Source organism: Zingiber officinale, chromosome 4A (assembly GCF_018446385.1).
Source record: "Zingiber officinale cultivar Zhangliang chromosome 4A, Zo_v1.1, whole genome shotgun sequence".
Classification (NCBI taxonomy): domain Eukaryota; kingdom Viridiplantae; phylum Streptophyta; class Magnoliopsida; order Zingiberales; family Zingiberaceae; genus Zingiber; species Zingiber officinale.
Window position 1 is genome coordinate 129,191,762 of NC_055992.1, and position 17,389 is coordinate 129,209,150.

Here is a 17,389-nt window from a genome sequence, read left to right on the forward strand (position 1 = left end):
AAGGTTTTAGAAGTATATTGATTTTAATCTGAAGTAATTCAGAATTTTTTAGAATCATCAGCTAATTATCCTAAATTGGCTGATGGACATAGAACTTGAAAATTCAAAAGTTTAATAATTTTTTTTAATAGAAGAGTTCTAAAAACTTATTGGCGATGTTGATTATTTTGTATTATTATTACCGGGTTTATTTGATAAATTTAGAGAACTTTGAATCACAATTAAAATCAGTATGGTATTAGAAGTCTTCTCAATGTAACTATGCTAATTTGATAGTGTAAATTTAAAGTAATAAATTTTTGAATGGAAAAGGAGGGGGTATAATAGAAATTTCTGGTGTAATTTTAGTATTATAAAAGTTAGATAAGAGAAATCTGGATGTACAGTTTAGTAAAATGACGAAAAAATAAATAGATGGAATATGTTTCATGAAAATTTCATTATACCAATTTTACAACTATTTCCCTCTTTTCTTACTCTCCAGTCTCAAGAACAGAAGATCTTGAAGCAGAGGAAGAGGAAGAGGAAGCAATGAATCTCCAAAGTAGTTCCATGAACGCTGCTACGATAACTTCGTGGGTGCTCTTTCCGTTGGCCTTCAGGTACCACCGCAGCATCTCTTCCAGCCAGGCCCAGTCTCTCACTCCATGCGCCATCACCATCTCCTCCATCGACCGCTTAAAATCCTCATACGGGTCGTCCGACTCCACTTCCATCGCCACGCTCCCCTCCAACGCCGACGGCAACACAGAGCTCGTCTCTGTCGTCCCCGGCTCAAAGAAGAGCCTCTCTGATTTCAACCCGCCGGCCACCAACTCACTTAGGCACGGCAACGACTCGGCGAGGTCGAAGAACGCACCGTCCGGGTCATGCTCCAGCCTGAAGGAAAGCGTCTTCGGTCGCGTGCAAGGAGAAGAGGAGGCGGTGCTGTGCTTTAATATTCTAGAGAAGAAGGAGGAGGTGAAGTCTAGTTTTCTGCCCATGATCAGTTTCGACCTTCTCGGCTCAAGAGGATTTCAGATTTGATGGAATGATCAGAGAAGTGAGCAATAAATAGAGGAATATGGATTGCCTCCATTGTTCGTGATGGTCTCCCTCCAAATCTCCCATTCCAATACAATACAGTATTTAATTTGAAAAAAAAAAATTGACAGGCAGAACAATAGAAAACTGAGAATGTGACAATACTGCGATCTGCATTTGTTGTTTAATGTCTTTTTTGGTTATACCTGGTCCATGTGTCGATACCAGCAACATTTGAACTTTGAAGAACTTTAATTCTACGAGGAAAAACAGAGAAGGTAGTTGGTAGGAAGATAGGAAGTCTCTTAATGGCAGGGCTCAAACTGTTCATGGTGTGAATAATGTGCACGAGAGGAAGATGTGACAGAACAGGTGACTCAACAGCATTCGTATTTGTCCACTGCTAGCTACAACGAGCAGGGAAAAGCCTCCAGGCTTTGATGGACTTTAATTAGACTCCATGATTAATTCTCACATTGCTATATATATATATATATATATATATATATATATATATATATATATTCCTAATTAAGGGAGAACAAGAGCTTCTTGTCCCCTCGTCGAAGAACATTCATCTGCTTGTATTTGTCCTCTGCTCTTTGTTCTAATTCTTCGTTCGTGTGCACGCACGCACGCACACGTAAACCCTTGCAAGCGAGCATAAAGCAGTGCTTCATTGGGTCCATGATACGTGATATAAACTTTAATAAGCTGCATGTCTTGTAGCATGTCAGCTAATGAGAGCTTAAAGGCAGCAAACATGTCTGCTAAACCCAAACATTACACTTTGGAGAGAAAGAAAACATGGAAGCACTCAATGGAGACAAGGAGGAATATAGTTAACAATGCTTGGTAGGGGCCAAGTAGCTAGTAGCTTTGAAGGTTCAATGTTCCATCGTTATTTATGTAGTTCAATCACAAGTCGACAAGATTGATTGTCATGGTTGTAAGGACGGTACAAGGACTTTGTCTTGTCAAGCTTTGCATGACCATCAACGATATCTACCACAAAGACAAAAGACTAGTGCTCAAAGTTATAGACACCATGAGCCCCTTGCTATTAAATATATTTATTGTCTTTATAATTTGTTTACAGGAGAAATATTTAAACAGGCAACATAAACATTCTATCATCTTTTTTTCTTTAAAAAAAATATTTTTCTTTTTAAATTTATTGAAAGTTTATTGATCTCATTCCTTTTCCTCCAAATATCTTCGACGAGAAAAGTCATGGTTCTTTCGGAAAGAAAGGAGCACGTGGGCCCCGCTGTGCCCGAAATTCCAAACCCGATTCATCCGCTATTCGTCCGGACCGACCGTGCGCCGGCTCTTCGCCTTCAGCTCCGCTTCCTCACCCCACGACGCCGCTCGCCGCCCCGACGATAACCGCTTCATCGCGTCCACCCCCGGCACCTTAACGCTGTCGCAAGAGTCTACGGACGCAGACCCTTGTCCCGTCTTCGTCTTCGTCTTTGTCAACACTGCGCCGCCCTTCAGCGACAAGTTATCCAAACCCTGCTGCGCCGACACCACTTTAGACTCGATGACGCTTCCTTCTCCGGCGCGGCCGTGGCCTATGCACCGGAACATATTTATCCAACTGCTCCTCTTCTTTCTCCCCTCCTTCCGCCGGAGGCGGCACCGCTCCTTCTCCGACAGTATCTTGCCGACGCAGGACACCTTGGGGGATCCCGGCTCCGCATCCGACACCGCCGGCCGCTTCTTCTTCTTATCCTTGGGGAAGAACCTGCACTGGGTGGGGCGTCGGACGGAGCGGCCGTCATAGGCTGACGCCGCCTGGACGTTGGCGCGGGGCAGGGCGATGATGGGCGGCTTGTTCTTGGAGGCCGTCGGCGACGGCAGCGGGTTCGACTTCGAGCAGGAGAATCGGTCGGAGCCTAAGGAGCGGGACTTGGGGTTGGTGCCGCCTTTGGTCGACTCCTCCCGGTCATAGACGCGGTAGCCGAGGCTCCACCCCACGGCCGGAACCTCGACGGTGCCGTAGGCGATGTGATAATTAGGATCAGCATCGACATCCTCCAACGTGGCATCTCCCAGGCCGATGGTTAAGCTAGTGTTGCTGGCCAACCTCTCCGTATTGACTCGAGGCATTGTTGGAAGGAGGAGGATGGACAAGGAGAATTAGGAGAGTGGTTACGGCCGTGTCTAGTGGAGTTTGATGGGTTTAAAAGGAAGAAGAAGAGGAAGACAAGGAACCAGACGAAGAAGAGTCAATTGGAACAATTGTGCAGTACAGTAGAATGAAGACGACGTTGATAGGAAATATTGGCTCCGCCACAGCATGGCCCAGTGGACTGCCCTCTCAAGTCTACTGAGAGAAACAGTGGGAAATCAGTTTGTGTTTTAAAAAAAAACACTTTTGTATTTAACTTAAATAAATTGTACTTTGAACTTACCCGATAAATAAATTAGCAATACCATCCTTCACGGCGGATTCATCTAAGTATAATAGGACTCTTAACCCCCTTCTAACAAGTCACACACTTAGCATGAAAATCTCTTTCAACCCTTGTGACAAAAATCACACCTTGCATGCTTTTATCAAACAGCATTAATTAGTAAAACAAGAATCCTAGATCACAATAATTGCACTCAAGACAAGTTGTATCATATATTTGATCTACAATACAATTTAAGCAAACACATAGTTTACCGACCGGTATTTTTATTTTTCATTTGAAATATATAGAAAATGCCTTTCAGTTGCATGTGAATTTAAATAAAAAAAGTGTTTTCTATTTGTATGTGGATTTAAATAATGCTGTTTGATAAGGAGAAAAACAGAGCAGCTGTATACCTGCCATACATAAGCAGTGACAAAGGATGAGCAAAGGTCAACTGCATTTTGTGGTTGGTCGTCCACGTTACTGAGGCCTTAATCAATGACGTTGAAAATTTTGGCCAAATTGAATTTCTATATGCCAACTGTGAGGTCAACAAATTTACAGAGCCAATGGGATCGTATTACAGGGAAGAAAAACGAAGAAAAAAAGCTTAAGAAAAAAGTTGATCAGTTTATGCAATCAACACTTTTCCAGTTTAACATGTTGTTATAAATTTGTTTGACCAATATATTTGACCGGGTCAATGTCTGTGTTACTATGTGGTTCAACCAAACATTGTGCCAGTAACTGAAAAATGTCTGATGGCCTCATCCAAATTTTTCAAGTTAATTTCTAACAACTGGCACTTCCAAGGTAAAATGTGAATGCTGAACAAAAAATATGTAAAGCGGCAAAACTAACATTTAAAAAAATGTGGAATCGACGTGTTAACGGCTCCCCTACAACAGCCCCATGTCATATGGAGGGATATTCAACAGGAGCAAGTGGCAATGACATGGTGGGGTCTCTGCAGGCGGTGGCCCTGAGATCGGCCCCTATCCGATTCGGATAGAATACTATGCGCTTACTATATATGTGCCAAGCCCTGAAGGCTAGCAAAACTAGCATTTAAGATATCATTGAATGGCCATTGTTTGTGTTTCAAGGAAAATTTTATGCAAACTTTTTGAAGATGTAGTTTGATAGCATCATCCTTCGAGACTAAAAAGTAACAGAATGGAGATCATGGAACAGAGAACATCAGGTAAATAGGCTGCAACATCATAGCAACTCTTAGTTTCAGGCATATCTTTCAAACTTACTTATCCTTCTGCTCCTGAAGAAGAGATGCAAGACCTACAGGCGACTGATTAGTTGCTGAAGGTTCTTGCTTGCTCACAACATCTAAGGATCTGCATTGAACATGGAGAATAGCATAAGGTTCTTGTTTGTTCAAGTAAACATGTGTTTCAGAATATGGTCCACTATATACCGACACCCAATCTCATTCTTATGCTTCTTTTTGATACAATCTAAATTATGTGGCATGAAAACACTCACATCAAAACATACATTTGTTAAGTCATCTGATTTCCACACACAACTAACTCATTGTGTTCTGAAGGGAAAAGGCTCTCTAAAAATAAGCTGAAAGAGACAATTTACTACATTTTAGTAATTGTAAGTGATATCCAAAACATAAACCCCGAGCCTCATTGTTTCCAAAGTACCCTTGATGATAGTGTTATACCAACTACAGACAACTGTTGTCATAAAAATGGCTTTCTATTCAGATGAACAAAGTTCCCTATGAGAGTTTAACCATTATGTCACTAGATAATGCGCCATCCAATAAGAGCACTTCAAACATTTAGTTGGTGTTCAGTGAAGTGCAAATCGCAGGAAAAGATCTGATTTCCATATGAATAATCAACCATAGCACTCCCTTTAAGGAGAATAGTGCAAGTGTTTTGAAATTTGCATATTATGAAATATTCAAACTGGAAGGAATCTTCGTTGTCCAAAAAATAGTATTTTGCATCAGTTGAAAAGTTACAAGAAGTTCAATGATAAAAAGAAACACGTCAAGTCTGCTTTTAATCACTTTATGCAAATATATTCGGAATAACATGCCTAATACTAAAAGCACCAGAACAAAAATTACCAAATCAAGAGCATCAAGCTAATAGGTACAAGTGCAGCTCTTTTGGTTTAAGGCAAATGTTTTAGACTTACTTATCTTGCTTCTGAAGAAGAGATGCAATCCCTATAGGCCATTGATTAGTTGCTGAAGATTCTTGCTTACTGCTAATGAATGAGGATCTGCAATGAACAGGGACCATAAAATTAAGATTTTTTCTTGTTCAAGCAAACATGTCTCAAGTAAGAGATTGGGCATAAGTGACATGTGGCAAGCTGCATTGCTATGATAAAAAAGTAAATGTTATTCTTATATTTCTTCTAGGTTTATCTATATTAAATGTCAGCTGTTGACTGCAAAGAAAAAATATATCATCAAATCATTTGACTGCATAAGTGCAGCCAATCCATTTGTTCCATAACTTCCTCATTGAAAAAGTCCCAAAAGAAACATGAAACAGTTAATTTCATACTCATTTTGTTAATTATCAGCAAGGTCCAACACATAAACCCAGTCCTTCATTGCTTTCAAAGCATCCTTAATGACATTTGTACCAACTGCTACAGGAGTATTTATTTTTTTAAGAAAACGTGAAACGTGAGGTTATATTTCAATGATCAAATATATAAAAGCTTTGTCATATAAATGGTTTTCTCTTAAGATAGGTTAAATAAAGTTCCTAGCAAGAGTTTGACCATTTTATCACTTCTGAAATGTAAGATAACTGCAATTATAAAGTTGCGATGATCAGTAAAGTTCAAATTTCAGGAAAAAAAATTCTGATTGCCCTTGAATATTCATGTTAGTACACCCTTTAATCTAAGCAATGAAAGTACACTGAAGTTTTAATATTATGGAATACCTGATCTGGAAACCATCATTGTCTTTCAAAAAAAGGAGCATTTGCATCATTTAACTCACATAAGGAATTGTGACACCCTAAATATAACTTTTTCATAATGTTCAAATGTTAAGAACTTCAGGACACCACCACAAAATTGAGACAATAACTAGGCAACTAATCAGGGTTTGAAATATTTGTTTCGCATTGTAGTTTTAATCCTCAGTCAAAACAATATAGTATTCTGTGCTGTGTTGGCTGTGCAAACATATAGTACTGGAGGAACCAAAGGAGGCAAAAGGAATTGAGGAGGGAGAGGAAGAAGCTCTGAGGAAGGGGTAGAAGAGAAAGGAATTGGCTGAACTCGCAGAGGAAACCATAGACCTTGTGCTTGCACTTGCTTTTGGAAGTCATTGTTAAGCAAGTCCTTATAGCTCTCAGAAGCCATCGATGCTAACTGATAGGCAGAAGCCCTCACTTTGTCACCATGTTGAGTAGCTTTCACATGTTGGTCAACTGGGGAAATGATAAGCCTCAACTGTGCTGATCAGCATGGAATATTTTTCAAGCCTTGCAACTGATTCTAACGTCTGACAATATCATAGAGATTGGTATGACCAGGACAAACAAAGCTATAAACAACATATAGCAAGAAATAGAATAAGCCTCTACAAATGGGATGCAAATAGAAATATGCTATGGCAAAAACATACAAATAAGAGCACTTACTCAGGAGGCAACAGGCCCTCGTATGCAAATGTAGACATGCCTTGTCTTTGCTTATGTTTGGGGTTGCTTGTACATAACACATAAATTCTCCCACGACGTTTAACTACCCTACAAAACTCACAAAGTTTCTTCACTGAAGCTCTAACCTTCATGTCTCTGATAAAGAAAAAAAAACACACAAAAAATATTAGCTCCAACATAAAGAATTTTTAGCTCAACTGTAAGTGTAATTCTGTCAATGTACTATCTGGCTAAAATTTGATGTGGTATATATATTAGATATTTTGCTCCAGACACATGCTTCAACTTTATAAAAATGTTATTTGTCACATATCACATAAGAGTTACCAGCATGAGTAATATGAAGATAAGAAAAATTACATAAATTTAGAAACAATACCAAAATAATTAGTACAAAACAGAAACACACTATAGAACATCAGAACTAACCAGATCTACCAATGAACAAGATGCTACAGATATTTTGAACAGATGAAATTAAACAATTTCAAACAAGAAAATCTTCGGTGAGGTTGCAGGTTATGTGAGTCACTCATCAGAATTGTCAGGATTAATTAAACCACAAAACTTGATTAGATTTCAGGCAAAACACATGTAAAAATCAGAGCACTGGGTTTCAAAAATCTCAGCATTAAAAATCACGCGATCAAGAACTGATTCCATTTAAATAATACAACACACAGAATGATAAAACTTATGTTGTTTTATAAGCTTTATTGAGGTATGCTTCAGGTAGGTTGTGCTGTTTTATCAAGGTCAGTCAACAGAACAGCAATACATCTCAGGAAGTCTTTGGTTATGTTTAAGCATCACCAGTTCCACAGCCTCTTGAAGCATGATACTATTGATAATGTATAACAATATGCATTAACATGAGAGTCAATATTCTGTTTCACTATGCTTAAGCAACGTAGGAAAATGCTTAAAATAAAATACGACATAAAGTTTGTAATAAAAAATCTTCATTGGTGAATCATATCACAATCAAAGTAAGCAATTCATTAGAAATATTCGTTCACAAAATCAGAATTGCGAGCAAAGCAAATATTGGCCATCGAGAACTTGGTTTTATGGATAAACAATAAGCTTGCACCATACATCATCTAAAAAACAAAGACATCATATGTCAAGATTGTCAATACCCAAGATAAACCAAATTATGTTCCCAATCAATAATGGCTACATGAAACAACCTAAGCAACTGAGGCATGCAATCAAGGTCTTAAAAACAAGATACCAAATAAAAAACCTCCACCAGTGGACCACCTTCCTCCATTCATATTGCTTCATAAAATTCATGATGAATCACAAATTGATGGCCAATAAATCAAGTATGGATCACAGTCGAAATTACAATTAAAAAAAACTTTTTCATATGAAATATATCATAATACATGAAAGATCGAAAATTCTACGTAGAAATGCAGTGATAAATCAAATTCACGCAGAAAGGATCATAGAATGAGCTGGTTGGCAGCGATCAGAGGTTTCTAGGAGGAAACCCTCAAGCGGATTCTAAGTTCATATATCCAGCGGCTTCTCAGCACACCCACGCAACCATCCCCGATCGCTGACGAGAACTTGAGCCGTGAGCGACAGTGAAGAAGACATCATCCAAGGAAAATGCTAGATAGAGAGAAAGAGAAATAGAAAGAGAAAGAGAGGGAGAGGGAGAAAGGACCTGGATGCGGCTCGACGAGTTTGGTTTCCGCAAGGAGAAGATCGCCGGCGTTGCGAAAGGAGCAAGAATTCGACTCAGCAGTGGCGACGAAAGGCCTGGGAAACGACTCCTCCCGGGTTAGGGTTAACTTATAGAAAATTTCGTTTTACTCCCTACTTTAAACCTTTTTCTAAAATGCTCATATAGTGTTAATATTATCATTTAATTCTTACAAAATGGGATTGGGCCTGCGGGCCTGAACTTGACCAATTATAATTTCTGAAAGGCCCGGTTATGGCCGATAGTTTGGGGCCGGTCCGCCGACACGTCTATATCTACTTTTTGCGTTTGACGGGGGTTTAAGTTCAAGCCTCCCACGCCAATCGATTTCCGCCGAACTTTCACGTTCTCGTCGGCCATGGCGGCGGTGCTCCAGACCTTCGAGGCAGCTGCCGCCGCTCCGACGGCCGGTAGAAAGAGGAAGTCGAATCACAGTAAGGCAAAGAAGCCAAGCAAGAGGTTCAAGCCGACACACATGGTAGCTGACAAGCATCGGCAACCTAGCAACAAGATGAAGAAGCTGTTCCGGAAGAGAGCCAGGGAGTATCATTCGGACGAAGAGGAAGGAGTTGACGAAGAAATCCCTGCGGATCCTTCTAGCGACGAGGAGGAAAATGGCGAGAAGGATTTGGATGTGGGAGATTACGGGGGTGGCGATTCCGAAGGAGATGAGGAGGAGGATGAGGAAGGAGGGAAGCATGGAATCACCAGGTTCCTCGAGGGTTGCAGGGCGTTTAAGGTCGCTTTTGCAAAGATTATGAAGAAGCACCTCCAAGATGATCCACTTGTAAGTGTTATAGTTAAAGATGTTTTATTTGGATTCAATTAATAAAAAAATTCTAAATCTTTTGGCTTTGGTCCTCTTAGGGCCCAGTTTTGTCCGCGCACAAAAAGCTTGTTGCGGAGAAGCTCGCGGATGAGGATTCTGAACAGAAGATGAAAGGGGAGACGAAAAAACTAAAACAGTCTGTTAGTATAATAATAATTATTATTATTATATTCTCTGTTTGCCTTAACTAAGGGCTGAATGAAAATAATGTGTGTGTTCATTTTCATTTTGATTTCTAATGTATAATTTAGTCTTCCGAGAAGGGACATGTGAAGCCTGATACATTCTTAGATGCAAAGGAGAAGCTTCTTATCAGCATTGCAACTAAAGGAGGTAAGTTTAATGTTTCTACTAAAGGGTGGTACTTAAAACCTTTGCAACTTGTGTTATTCTAATTTCTAAATGATAGTTATACACTGCTTTAGTTTCTTTTACCTCTAACTAGACAGCCTTCATCTTGCATGTGTGGGTGTTTTGGATTCTCAGTGGTGAAGCTATTCAATGCAGTAAGCATGCTATTTTACTGTGTTGTAATTAGCACTTGTATGGCGGAATTACTATTTTCGATGCTAACATATAACTTTCGTATCCAGGTCAGTAAGGCACAGAATTCCTTGAATAGCTCAAGTTCCAAAGATGCAAAAGGTAATGAATGGTGAATTTGCATTTTGTCATCCTTGATGCTGTATTGAATTATGAAAATCATCTTCCTATTATGAAAGAACATTAGTGTCCTAGTGCCAATATGATCCAATTAAAAATTTGAATTATGCATGGAAATTATTCTTGATACAACCATTTTCTCTGATTTTATATATGTTGAATTAGAGGTTGAAATAACAAGGCTGGTGTCATGTCTACAACTAGATCCTTTTTCTGGTACTACTAGAATGTGGAGACTGGCATCCTAGTTTATCTCACATGAAGTGTTGATGGATAATACAAGTTTATAAGCTTAGATGAAATATTTGTACGTAAAGAGTGACAACTGTGATGACTTGTCACTTGATGACCTTTTAATTTAGTTCGCTACCATGCGAGATTATTTGATGTTCTGCACAGGCAATTTCAAGAACTTAATGATCATTTAATCAAGTGCATACTGAGTGTTTCTTTGTGTTTAATATCTGACTTAGTTTAAAATAAGTACTAAGGTTTGTTTTAATCATGTTGCCTGCATTTACAAAACATTACTTCTGGTATGATATTTCTTATACAGTCGCTTGCTATCTATGCTAAACATAGCTTAAAAATGGTTTCACTCATTAAACTTAACACAGCACTAGGTATATTAAGCATCTTTTGTATTTCTGCCTTCAATTAATGATTAATTACATATTAAGGCCATATACATTACTTTTGAAAGCATTCTATAGTGACTTGTGTCTTGTGATATGAACAGCATTGGCAAAAAGAAGAAAGCAAGCATTTTTTTCAGAGCTACAGAAGCCAACAACACAGGTATGCTATTCCTTCCCATCACAATTTATTGGATTTTGTCACTTGGTCTTTATCATAGTTGGGGTTTGGATCTCCATGTAATGAGCATCTTTCAATTTTTTATATTTTTCTCCCTTCAAAAGTTTTGAGTGTTTGAGATCTGGTTTCTACATCACATTGCCAACATTAAAAATAAAAATAAGGTCTTTATTTTCCTGAACAGCAAAGGGTACATTAGTTTAGTATTTTTTGCTTAGTCATCTATTTTGGTTCGTTTTATTTGCTTGGACATCATTCTCACCTCATAAGAGCTTCAACGATAAATGCACATCTATTCTTTCCAAAGCTCTCTCTTGCCTTCTCTTGCAAAGATCTACAATGGCTCTAAATTAACATCAGCATTCTTTATTATTGAAATGGTATTTTCATTAATACTGTCTTGTCTAGGTCGTCTGTCATATATGTATTTTTCCTCATGCGTTGTGCAGATCTCTGATTCTAGCAAGAGAAACAGCAATGAACCTGGATGGGCTCCCTTACGCGAAGGTTACATGCTTACTAATACAAAGTTGAAGGACTGGGATAAAATGGCAGTAAGTGGAAAAAGAATGAATAATTCCCCTACGCCATTTTTCATTTGTTTTTTCTATGGGCTGTCAAAAAGTTTTGCATCAGCATCTCGCAGATTGCTTATTGATATCTTCCTCTTCTGCACACAGGAGCCTTCAGCAGAGATTGGTGCGGAGAAAGTTTTATCTGATAGTTCTTCAGAGGAGGAATAATAACCCAAAGATGCTCTTCAGTAGTTGAAACTCAGTTCATGCAAAAATGTAAATTATTCTCCGTATTGTCATATTGTACTTGAGTTTCTAGGCGTGCGTGAGCTATCGCGAATTCCATCTGGTTACGAGCGGAGAAGATGCTAACACAGGTAATTTTCATTGTTTGTCAGTCTCTTTACTTAATTACGAATGCCTTAGGAAACGTATAATGTGGACGAATATGGTTATTAATTTCTTCTGTTACTTGATGTTATCTAATTATTACAACACTCTTGGTGAAGGGTGCCATTTACTATCCCTGTAACTTGATGGTATCTAATTCTGTGAACACTCCTGATGTGGGTGTTTTAATGCACTTCACTTGTTTTTCAATACTAGACGCATATTAAAAGCATCATTTTAGGCGTATTATTTCTTCAATTCTAGGTTTTCTTTTAGGTGCGCCAGTTTTTCAATACCGAGTGCTTTTCAATGGGAAGATTGACAAGTCATACAATCTTTTTAAGCCATTGATTGGTGTTTAAGGTCGCAGCAGTTCATGATGAACTAGTCGATCATCTACCTGTTGCCCCGATGCATATCAATGATTTTGAAATAAGTAAATTGACAGTTTAAATCGCCAAATAACTGTCTATTTAATTTTTTTTTAAAAAAATTGTTTTAGATTTTAAAATTATTTAATAATATTTTAATGATCTTAATGGTGTAGTTTCATATAAATTTTAATATGGGATTATTGTACATTTCTATTGAATTAATTTTTCTATCTTAAACCTTGATTAAGACTATTATACTTTTAATTCATTAAATTTATTAATCTAACTTTATATTAATAGGTTATTTATTGATTTATTCTCTCTTAATAAAAAAATATAAAATATAATTTATCGTCGAATATATAAAATTAATTTAAAAATATAAATTATGTAACATGCTAAAATATAATAATATTAATATTAGCTAAAAAAATTATTGATATATAAAAAAAATGATTCGATGTTTAGTATAATATTATTCTGGATTTATTGACTCCTGACTTTTTTTTATAGCTCAAATAGTATTCAATAATTGAGCAAAAGTTACAAAAGTAATAAAAATATATAATTTTCAGATAGCTAGAAGATTTTAATATTGAAGGAACTAATAAATTAAATAAATTCACGACTTTTTAAAATTTTTATTTTGCAATATTATAAATTTTAAATATTTTTTTAAATAAAATAATAATAATAATAATTTTGAATTGTCAACCATAACCGCATTTGCAAAAAATAAAATGTAGGGTCGATATTCGTATGAACCAACAGTTTCGAATAGTGTTGCTAAAAAAAAGGATAGAGTCGATAGTCCTAGTAATTAGGGATATAATCGAGCCGAGTCGAGTCAAACTCTTGAATGTTTAAGCTTGGCTAGTTTATAATTAAACCGAGCTCAAGCTTTATTTAATAAATATATTTATGGCTCACGAGTTTATTCGAGCTTTTATCGAACCTAAACGAGATTAATAAATATAAAACATAAATTTAATATTTATTAAAAATTAAATTATATATTTAGAGAAAATTATAATAATATTATTAAAATTTATAATTTTATTCTAATAAATAAATTTAATATATTTGTCTATATTTTTCATAAGTAGAGTGTAAAATCTATAAATTCAATATCAAAACTATTATTATTTTTATTTAAAAGTTGCTTAATGAGCTTAACGAACGTGTTTATGAGCTAACGAGCCGAATATTGTGAAGTTTGAGTTTGGTTCGTTTATCTTAACGAGCCTCATTAAACGAGCTCAAACGAACTTTTATCGAATCGAGCTTCGAATAACTCACGAACGGCTTGGTTCATTTATATCCCTACTCGTAATTATGTGATAACAGTAGACGTCATGGACTAACCTTCATCCGGATGATCCTTATCTTTGTCTCCGATCTCATAATTGAAAATTTTATTTCGACTTTTTGGGTATCATTTTTTTTTTAAAAAAATGAATAATTCGATTAATTTAGAGTTCAGATTTAATTTTAAAATTTCTTTGAATAAACTCAATTTTTTATTTGATCAAATTCAATTTTGAGATTAAAAAATTAAGAATATTTGCTAAATCGAATTAAATTTTTAGACTTAATTTAAAATTTTTAATTAATTTGATTAAATAAATTCTGATTAAATTAATTAATATTTTATTAATTTCTAATTTTTTTTGAAAAAAATTATTCATTCCTAAGACGTCAAATCCTGTTGGCGTTTGTCTGGAGCATAATTAAGATCGGCTAGCAATCCCTTTCCATGTGTACGATGTGGATAAGAACAACTTAATCCTTTTATTTATTCTTATAAATATTTTTATTACCGTACCACACGCCCCACGCCCCACGCCCCACACCCCACACACAGGGAGGGGGATCCTACTGAGAAAGATACCTCAACTGGATTGAGTTGGGCACTCTGCAGTTGGTGCGTATCTCTCCGTCGCTCCCGGTCAGCACGCCGATGCTGCCCATCCTCACCATCGCCGCCGCAAATCTACTCTTGAAGACGTCCGAGTCGAGCGCGTACAGGATCACCTGCGCCGCGGCCGCCGGCTTCGACACCAGCGTCTGGTCCGACGTGAACAGCCCCCTGTGCCTCAAGATGCCCTGGTAGTAGCTGTTGTCGAACCCGAGCTCGCTCGGCGGGTCCATCGGCACCTCGGCGTCGGTCCCCACAGTCGGGCATTGCTGTTTCAGCTGAGCCGCGTACGCCGCGTCCAGCGTCGGGTCGACTCCGGAACTGCTGCTGAAGTTATACAGCCTGTTGGCGAAGGCAGGGCAGTGAGCGACGCCAATAGTGTGCGCTCCTGATCAATTAAACATATACAAAATTACTCAAATAATATATATATATAATATTTATTAATTTATATCCAATTAATTATTTAGCGACTAATCAATACCTGAGAGGGTGATCATCTCGGCTTGAGTCAACCCTTTCCCGGCGAAGACTTTTGTCAGTTGACCGAGTCGGAGATCGGAAGTAGGGAGCTCCGACATGCTATCGCTTGCCCTCGAAATCCTCCCGTCTCTTCTTCCAGCGGGAACATCGTAGAAATCTCCTCCATACTGCAATCGCACATTAATTACATTAATCCTTCACTCTCCCAAAGTATATATATCCATTTAAACATCAACAGATAGCTAGTTCCAGCCAGCAAATGCTTTAATTAGTTATACTTATACTTACGTGTGCAATGCTGTCTCGGGCAATGAAAGCGAGAATGTCCGCGCAAGAGACGACGCCGGGGCAGGCGGCTTCCACACTGGCCTTTGCATTATAGACGACTTCGAACGCTTCTTCCTCGATGGTTTGGTTGATCTCCGCGTCCTTCTCCGCCGTGTTCCCGTTCGCCGAATCGATGAGAACCGATCCATCGCACCCCTGCTCCATCAATTTAAAACGATCGATCAGAAACTTATTAGGTACAACATTAATTCAGACGCGGCAACGAGGCTTCGATCGATATATATACTGACTCTGACAAAGCAGTCATGGAAATGCATCCGGAGAAGGTCAGCGCCGATGTCGTCGGTCTGCTGGACAGCGTTATCGAAGGTTTGTCTGACGAGGGTTTCGGCGGTAGGACAGGTTTTGGAGTAGAAACCAACTCGGAGCTTAGCTGCTACCGAAGCGCTCATGAGGCAGAGCGCCAGGCAGGAATAAACAGCTACGGACGCTAACGCCGCCATTGTCGATCTCCCACAAGGAGCCATTATTGCTTCTCTGAGCCAATGGGTTGCAAGGTGGAAGGAATCGAGTCCCTACTTATAGGAATCGTGGCGTGCATAAAAAGAAAATTTTGCTCGTTTTAGGTGTTTCTTATCCGTGTTATGAAAGGAAATAAATGATGGAGTTAATTTATAATCAATGTCAAATTAACTAAAGGGGAAAGAGATTTTTTTTTCCCCAAATATATGCACTATGTCTATAAATTAAGGTACGATTATTCGATCGAATTAACTAAAGGTGAAAGAGATTTTTTTTTCCCAAAGATATATATCTATAAATTAAGGTACGATGATTAGTTAGAGACGGGGATTATTTACTAAATAACGATAATTCAAATCTTATCGGACGCAACTTTTCGAGACATTTAATTTGCTAGTGGAATAGTCGTTCCAGTGGAATTGGAATTTATATATTTATCTTTTACTAAATCTAAAATAAGTACAATGATAATGGATTTATTTTTGTCAGATTTTATCTAATCACAAGTGTCGGCGTTGAACAAGGGGGCATGGATTATTTCGTCCAAGAAGTAGCCTCCGTGTAACCCCACGCCGGTAGGCAAACGATGTGACACATTAAATCTTAGTCATAAACGTCGGCTCTGTATGTTAATAATATTTATATTATAATTGTTTAGTATTTACAAAATTAATATTTAAAGTATTACGTGGAAATTACTATCTCGTTAGAGCAAGATTATCACCTTATTTAACGGTCGCTCTATATTGTCCGAAAGGGAATAAATCACAAGGAGTTTACCCTACCACAATGGTCTTTGTAGGTAGGAGATCAGATATCAAGATATTTTGCACTTAATCCCAAGATTTATTGGAAGTTTACTATCTCATTAGATGAGGAATTTTTCTCATGTGATTGGTCTGATTTGTATAAATTAACATGTGTCAAGTTGTCAGTAAAGTTGTCAAACGAATCAATCTGTGATATAGTGTGATGAGTCAATTATTTAGCGGGATGAGTTAATCCAAGCTCGTCGCGGGCCCATATGGATGAGCCCGCTTAGACTCATCCGGTTAAAAAAATTTCAACTTAATTTATTTAATTTATTTAACGGAGTGGGTTAATCCAATGGATTTATTTTAAATTGATGATTCAAGACATCTTAAATGTCTAAATCATCGTAAGTAATATGAGAGATAAAAAGATAATAATAAAAGATAAAAGATAGAGAGATTAGATAGGGTCAACCCTAAATTTTGAGGAGCCCAGTGAAAAAAAAAGGACCCTTCATATTTGATCCGGTGGTAAGAGCCCGGGACCCCCTAACGAGGGGTCAATGCCACGTGGAGGTCAAAGGGCCAGGTGGTCCGTCGAAGAAGGGTGAGCCGACCGGACTCATGAGAAAAGGGCAAGCCGATCGGTCTGCCAGTAAACATCTGATAGTAAAAGGCGCCATGACAGGGATCGGGGTTCCGACGCTCAATGAAACAGTAAATAATGACCGAGCGGAAGGCCTAAGAGAAGGCAGGACGTAATGGGCGCGCCGCCCGGCCGGCGCAGGGAATTAAAGCCTTCCGGACGACGCTCTTCGTCTAGCCGGCCGGATGGACGTCCTGGCCGGCGGTGGGTAAATAGGGACAGGAACATCTGCTGACAGCCGTCAAGTCGTATGGCTAAGCCATACTCCTAGTCTGACAATGGAGTGTCTTGTTGTCCCATCGAAGGCGCGATGGGACTGTTGCAGTATGGCGTCAGGTAAGCTTTCTGACAAACACATACCGAGGTATGGG

The 17,389-nt window shown here is 38.2% G+C and overlaps 4 protein-coding genes across 6 annotated transcripts; 1 reads left to right on the forward strand and 3 right to left on the reverse strand.

Moving 5' to 3' along the window:
- Positions 1-473: 473 nt before the first annotated feature.
- Positions 474-983, reverse strand: LOC121972786 (transcription repressor OFP13-like). Its single transcript, XM_042524420.1, has one exon. The coding sequence runs from the start codon at positions 981-983 to the stop codon at positions 474-476; it is 510 nt and encodes a 169-aa protein (XP_042380354.1).
- Positions 984-1,924: 941 nt separating this feature from the next.
- LOC121971165 lies at positions 1,925-8,931 on the reverse strand. Of its 3 annotated transcripts, none has more exons than XM_042522306.1 (6): positions 8,784-8,931; positions 7,082-7,237; positions 5,607-5,693; positions 3,845-4,783; positions 3,444-3,582; positions 1,925-3,358 (listed from the first exon to the last, which is right to left on the reverse strand). In XM_042522306.1, the coding sequence occupies exon 6, from the start codon at positions 3,136-3,138 to the stop codon at positions 2,326-2,328; it is 813 nt and encodes a 270-aa protein (XP_042378240.1). In that variant the 5' UTR covers positions 3,139-3,358; positions 3,444-3,582; positions 3,845-4,783; positions 5,607-5,693; positions 7,082-7,237; positions 8,784-8,931; the 3' UTR covers positions 1,925-2,325. The 3 variants fall into 3 exon arrangements, with proteins under 3 accessions (XP_042378240.1, XP_042378241.1, XP_042378239.1); XM_042522307.1 differs by adding an exon at positions 8,518-8,672 and having other exon boundaries at positions 3,444-4,783; XM_042522305.1 differs by having other exon boundaries at positions 1,925-3,355; positions 3,444-4,783.
- A 188-nt stretch (positions 8,932-9,119) lies between these two features.
- LOC121971166 (RRP15-like protein) lies at positions 9,120-12,126 on the forward strand. Its single transcript, XM_042522308.1, has 8 exons — positions 9,120-9,609; positions 9,690-9,791; positions 9,903-9,984; positions 10,138-10,157; positions 10,245-10,296; positions 11,054-11,112; positions 11,580-11,684; positions 11,811-12,126. Exons 1-8 carry the CDS (start codon positions 9,181-9,183, stop codon positions 11,871-11,873), a joined length of 912 nt encoding a protein of 303 aa, XP_042378242.1. The 5' UTR covers positions 9,120-9,180; the 3' UTR covers positions 11,874-12,126.
- Positions 12,127-14,181: 2,055 nt separating this feature from the next.
- Positions 14,182-15,666, reverse strand: LOC121971167 (peroxidase 5-like). The gene is made up of 4 exons (XM_042522309.1): positions 15,389-15,666; positions 15,099-15,293; positions 14,812-14,977; positions 14,182-14,715 (listed from the first exon to the last, which is right to left on the reverse strand). The coding sequence occupies exons 1-4, from the start codon at positions 15,623-15,625 to the stop codon at positions 14,285-14,287; spliced, it is 1,029 nt and encodes a 342-aa protein (XP_042378243.1). The 5' UTR covers positions 15,626-15,666; the 3' UTR covers positions 14,182-14,284.
- Positions 15,667-17,389: the final 1,723 nt, after the last annotated feature.